At 35.9% G+C, this 6,320-nt stretch overlaps 1 protein-coding gene across 2 annotated transcripts; it reads left to right on the forward strand.

Annotated features, from left to right (window-relative positions):
• Positions 1 to 599: 599 nt before the first annotated feature.
• LOC110572267 (huntingtin-interacting protein K-like) lies at positions 600 to 1,045 on the forward strand. 2 transcript variants are annotated; one of them, XM_021680511.1, is made up of 2 exons: positions 615 to 781; positions 820 to 862. In XM_021680511.1, the coding sequence occupies exons 1-2, from the start codon at positions 615 to 617 to the stop codon at positions 860 to 862; spliced, it is 210 nt and encodes a 69-aa protein (XP_021536186.1). The 2 variants fall into 2 exon arrangements, with proteins under 2 accessions (XP_044774194.1, XP_021536186.1); XM_044918259.1 differs by having other exon boundaries at positions 600 to 1,045.
• Positions 1,046 to 6,320: the final 5,275 nt, after the last annotated feature.

Consider the following 6,320-nt stretch of genomic DNA (forward strand, 5'->3'; position numbering starts at 1 on the left):
TAAGGGTGGCCTCTTTTCCTTTCACTTCTCCTATATTCCTTAAAACAAACGACTATTGGAGAACATGCAAAACTGGGCTCAAATGAAGTATTAGGCTGTGTTAGAGCTTCTGAGAATAGAATCAGTGTAGGAATCTTCTCTCTCCCATAAGATCTCCAAGAGAGCTTGGGAGACCAGTTTTAAAAAGCCCTGATAGATGGACTTCTGGTATACCAGCCTGAGGAATAATACAGACCAACTTCCAAATGAAGCTGGTGAAAATTATAAAGAATGGCAATTTAAAGTCCCCAGAAATGGTCCTAAGGACACAACAAATGAAGAAACATTTAATTGGGAAAACCTACTAAAACTTTGTAAGAGCAGTGAGTCTGTGGTGTTTGAACTATGGCCCACTCCCTCCATCCCACATCCCAGCTTAGAGTGATGAGAGCTCCACTCCAGATGCGTGTAGTCAAGAGCATGGGACTCCCTTTCCAACAGCTTCTAGTTGAAGGGCTATGGTATCTTTCCAGGAGAGGCAGGCCATCAACAGTTTTCATCATGCTCCAGTTATGTGTTGCAGAGACTATATTCCAGGCAAGTACAGTTAAAAGGTGAGGGTTCAGGGGATCGATATGGCTACCGAGGGGGATGTGGAGCTGGAGTTGGAGACTGAGACCAGCGGCCCGGAGCGGCCTCCCAAGAAGCCACGGAAGCATGACAATGGTGCAGCCGACGTGGAGAGAGTCACCGACTACGCAGAGGAGAAGGAGATCCAGAGTTCCAATCTGGAAACGGCCATGTCCGTGATTGGAGACAGACGGTCCTGGGAGCAGAAAGCCAAACAGGAGCGGGAGAAGGAACTGGCCAAAGTCACCATTAAGAAGGAAGATCTGGAGCTGATAATGAGAGAGATGGAGATCTCAAGAGCAGCAGCAGAATGGAGCTTGAGGGAACACATGGGCAATGTGGTAGAGGCTCTTATTGCCCTAACCAACTGATTTGTGCTTTCTCAGACCCACTCACTGGATTATTTTATTTCAATAAAGATGTAGCCTTTTTTTTTTTGCAAAAAAAAAAAAAAGGTGAGGGTTCAGTTTTTCTGCCCCATTCCCACTTGTGGGATGGAGTGTCTATCTTGGGTGAAGCACATTGAGAATATTGGGTCATGGACCACCTTAATCCCAGTTTGTACCACTTTGGGAGAAGCAACTGGAGAAGATCAAAAGCTACAACCCAGTCTATAACTCTCCACCCCACCTCGAATGCCTACCTTATTAGGGGTATCAATCAGAGAAAAGTACTCCATTGTTCCTACCCCCAGCTCCAGAGCCTTGACTCATATATTTACCCCATGGTAGAGTCAGGCCATGAAACAAAGAGCTCTGAATCTCTTCTCAAGGAACTGGTTTCGTTGCAACAGAATATGGGGTATTAAACCCAGAAGAATTTTCAAAACAACGAGAGGTGTGGTGAAAAGTAATTAAAAGGAAACTGAATAATTCTTTGGAAATATAAGTTAAACCATTATCTGACTAATTTTCCAGAAAACAAAACAAAACAAATAACAGGGAACAGACAGCTAAGGAGAACCTTTCTGTGGTCAAAACAGTCTCAGAGACCTCAAAAACTGTCCCTGTAAAGGAGCCAGAATTTTATTGGATAAATCTGTGGAGAAATTTATGACCCAGGTCATTGTTGAAAATGACAGAAAAATCAGAAATGAGTGGAACTTAACAGCATGATGTGATGAAGAAAAAAGAGAGAGAGAGAGAGAAAATGCCAGAATCATCATCATCCCAGGATGACAGTGCTCATGCTCAAGGCTTCACCTTCATGGGGCAACACCAGAGGCTCACACTGAAAGGGTGACATTGCCAAAATAATCCAGCCAGTCATATAAAATATTGCTGAACACATAACAATAACAAGTCCCAGAGGAATGGTACTGGGGATAATATCCAAACTTGCTACAATTTATCGTTTAAATGTTTAGTACCCCTTCTAAATAGATGGATATATATTGAATTGGGAGGGGGGCTGGACATTTTAAAAATATTTTATAATAACTGTATCAATATGGTATTGCCCCAATTGTATCAATATGATATATATTTATTTATGCAAAGAAATAGGAAGTTTTGACACATCCACAGGAAAAGTAACTAGGCAACAGAAAAACAGAAATGCCTGTGAGAGGAATCAGATGTCAGGTTTAACAGACAGAGACATCAAAATAACCATTATAAATATGTTCAAAACCTAAAGGAAAACATGCTGAAAGAAGTGAAAAAGATATGATGCTAATGTTGCAACAAATAAGAAATATCAAAAAAGAGATAGGAATAATATTTAAAAAAATAGAAACCTTGAAGCTGAAAAGTATAATATTGAAAGAAAAATCTGCTAGAAGGATTCAACAGTAGATTTGAACTGGCAGAAGAAAGAATTAGTGAACTTGAAGATAAATCAATAGAGATTATGCAACCTAAGTAATAAAGAGAAAAAATGAAAACAAATAGAGAGGCTCAGAGAAATGTGGGGCACCATTAAGCTCACCAATGTATGCATAATGATAATTCCAGAAGGACAAAGGAAGAAATGAAGGAGAAAAATATTTGAAGAAATAATAGTTGAGAACTTCCCAAATTTGATGAAAAATTTTCATCCATACATCCAAGATGCTAAAAAAATATCCAAGTAGAATAAATACAAAGAGATCATAAATAGATACATCACAGTAAGAAAATCAACATGGAAACAGAAAACTTGAACAACAGTATAAACCAAGTAGACCTCCCAGATCTCAGTAGAACACTCTATCCAGAATGGTGCAATGTATACTTTCACAAATGCACAAAGAGCATTACCTAGGGTAGACACCAAGTCATCCAACAAAATTCAATATAATTAAAAGGATTAAAAGAGTAGAAATGTTTATGTGCTCCAACCAAAGCAGAATGAAATTAGAAGTCAAAAATAGAAAAAAAAAAAAAAAGGGAAACTCAAAATATGTGAATATTAAAATAGCACATTCTTAAAAACTTAATGGGCCAAAAAAACAAAAAAAGAGTAAGAGAAAATTAAATTACTTTTAATGGAGTTATGTGAAGACAGAGCATGCCAAAAATTATGGAATTCAGTGAAAGCAGTCCTTAAAAGAACATTTATAGCTATAAATGCCTACCTTGAAAAAAGATATAATTGACAAATAACATTGTATTAGTTTAAAGTGTATAAAATAATGACTATATACACATATATATAATTTGTATATATAAACCATTACCATAATAAGTTTAGTTAGTATCCATCACCTCACAGAGTTACAATTTTTTTTTCTTGGTGTAAGAACTTTTAAGATCTATACTCTTCACAACTTACAAAGATATAATATAGTATTATTAACTATAGTTACCGGGGCGTCTGGGTGGCTCAGATGGTTAAGTGTCTGCCTTCAGCTCAGGTCATGATCCCAGGGTCCTGGGATCGAGTCCCGCATCGGGCTCCCCGCTCCGCAGGAAGCCTGCTTCTCCCTCTCCCACTCCCTCTGCTTGTGTTCCCTCTTTCGCTGTGTCTCTCCTTGTCAAATAAATAAATAAAATCTTTAAAAAAAAAAAAAAAGAAAAAAAAAAAACTATAGTTACCATGCTGTACATTACATCCCCAGAACTTATTTATATTAAAAGTTAAGTTTGTACTGTTAGACCACCATCACCCATTTCCCCCATCTCCCACCTCTCACCCCTGGCAACCAACAGTCTGTTCTGTTTCTAAGAGTTGAGAGGTTCTTTGCTTGTTTGTTTGTTTGTTTGTTTGTTTTAGTCCACATATAAGAGAGATCATATGGTATTTGTCTTTATCTGTCAGATTTATTTCATTTAGCATACTGACCTCAAGTCTATCCATGTCACAAATGGCAGGATTTCCTTTTTCTTCCTTATGGCTGAGTAATATTTCACTGTATATATTATCACGTTTTCTTTATCCATTCTTCTGTCAATGGGCACTTAGGTTGTTTCCATGTCTTGGCTATTGTAATTAATGCTGCAGTGAACAAGTGGGTGCAGATTTCTTTGAGATAGTGATTTAGTTCCCAGAAGTAGAACTGTTGAATCATATGCTAGTTCTAATTTAATTTTGTGAGGGATGACCTCCATACTGTTTTCCATAGTGGTTGCTCCAATTCACATTCTCACCAACAGTCCCAAGGGTTTCTTTTCTCCACATCCTCACCAACACTTGTTATCTCGTCTTTTTGATGAGAGCCATTTTATCATTCTCTGTTGAAGAGACTATCCTTTCTCCATTGTACATTCTGTCATAAATTAATAGACCATTCACTTGTAGGTTTACTTCTGTGCTCTCTGTTCTGTTCTGTTGATCTATATGTCTGTTTTTACTCCAATACCATTCTGTTTTGATTACCACAGTTTTGTGATATAACTTGAAATCAGGAAACGTAATGTCTCTAGCTTTGTTCTTCTTTCTCAAGACTGCTTTGGCTAATTCAGGTCTTCTGTGGTTTCATACAATTTTTAAGATTGTTTTTTCTATTTCTGTGAAAAAAATCCATTGGAATTCTGATAAGGATTACACTGAGTCTATAGATTGCTTAATTAGTACAGACATTTCACAATATTAATTCTTCTAATACATGAGCATGGAATATCTTTCCATTTATATGTGACTTTTTCAATTTCTTTCAACAGTATCTTATAGTTTTCAGTGAATAGATCTTTCACCCCCTTGTTTAAATTTGTTTGTAGGTATTTTATTCTATTTGACGCAACTATAAGTGAAACTGTTTTCTTAATTTCTCTTTCTGATAGTTTGTTTTTAGTGTATAGAAACACAACAGATTCTTATTGATTGATTTTACATACTGCAACTTTACTGAATTTGTTTACTGTAACAATAAAGTCTTTAGGCTCTTCTATATATAATATCATGTCATCTACAAATAGTGACAGGTTTACTTCTGCCTCTTTGATTTAGATGCCTCTTATTTCTTTTACTTACCTAATTGCTCTGGCTAGGACTTCCAGTGCTATGTTGAATAAAAATGGTGAGAGTGGGCATCCTTGTCTTGTTCCTGATTTTAGAGAAAAAAACTTTGAGGCTTTCACCCTTGTGTATGATAGGTTAGCTGTGGGCTTATATATGATTTTTACTTTGTTGAGTATATTCCCTCTACACCCAGTTTGTTGTGAGTTTTTATCATGAATGGATGTTGAATTTTGTCATTTGTTTTCTGCATCTATTGAGTTGATCATAAGATTTACATCCTTCATTTTGTTAAGGTATTGTATCACATTGATTGATTTGTAGATGTTGAACCATCCTTTCATCCCAGTGATAAATCCCACTTGATCATGGTGTATGATCCTTTTAATGTGTCATTGAATTCAGTTTGCTAATAATTTGTTGAGGACTTTTCCATCTATGTTCACCAGGGATATTGGCTTGTAATTTCTTTTCTTGTAGTGGCCTTGTCTGGTTTTAGCATCAGAGAAGTTTTCTAATTTTAATGAAGTCCAACTTATCCATTTTTTCTTTCATAGATTAAATTTTGTTTCCCAGCTAAAAACTTACCAATCCAAAGTCACTAAGTTTTCTCCTGTATTTTCTTCTAGAAATCCTATGATTTTAACTCTTACATTTAAGTCTTTGATCCATTTTGATGTCCCTTTTATTTGTGACACTAGGTAAGGACATAATTCATCTTCTTACATATGAATGTCCAATTATCTCAAAATTATTTGTTAAAAAGACTACACTTCCCCATTGAACTATCTTGATATCTTTGTCAAAAAATTGTTTGACCATACATATAAGGGTAAATGTTCAGATTTGCAATTCTGTTGTACTGATCTATAGTTGTACATTTATTTTAGAAGTACATCATGTTTTCTAACACATTTTGAAATTAGAAAATATAAATCTTCCAATTTTGTTTTTTTTTTCCAAAACTTATTTTGTCTATTTTGGCTCCTTCATGTTTTTCATATAAATTTTAGAAAAGGGTTTTCTATTTCTACAAAATAAATTCTGATAGGAACTATATTGAGTCCACAGATCAATTTGGAAAAAATTGGCATTTTCTAACTCCAAAATCTTAATATCTTAAAACAACAAATGCTTCTTTCTTACCTTACATTTTATTTGGGGAAAACCACAGGGTGGTGACATTGTTTCTGCTCCAGAGAGCTCATAGTCTATTGAGAAAGATATGAATGTAAGTAGGAGCACCTGGCTGGCTCAGTATAGCATGCAACTCTTGATCTCAGGGTTGTGAGTTCAAGAGTTCAAATCCCACATTGGGTATGGAGCTTACTAAA

The sequence above is a fragment of the Neomonachus schauinslandi genome, chromosome 9, assembly GCF_002201575.2.
Source record: "Neomonachus schauinslandi chromosome 9, ASM220157v2, whole genome shotgun sequence".
Taxonomy (NCBI): domain Eukaryota; kingdom Metazoa; phylum Chordata; class Mammalia; order Carnivora; family Phocidae; genus Neomonachus; species Neomonachus schauinslandi.

What these genes read in the sequence shown, in the direction of transcription:
- LOC110572267 (XM_044918259.1), top strand. Translation starts at nt 615, where the DNA reads ATGGCTACCGAGGGGGATGTGGAGCTGGAGTTGGAGACTGAGACCAGC.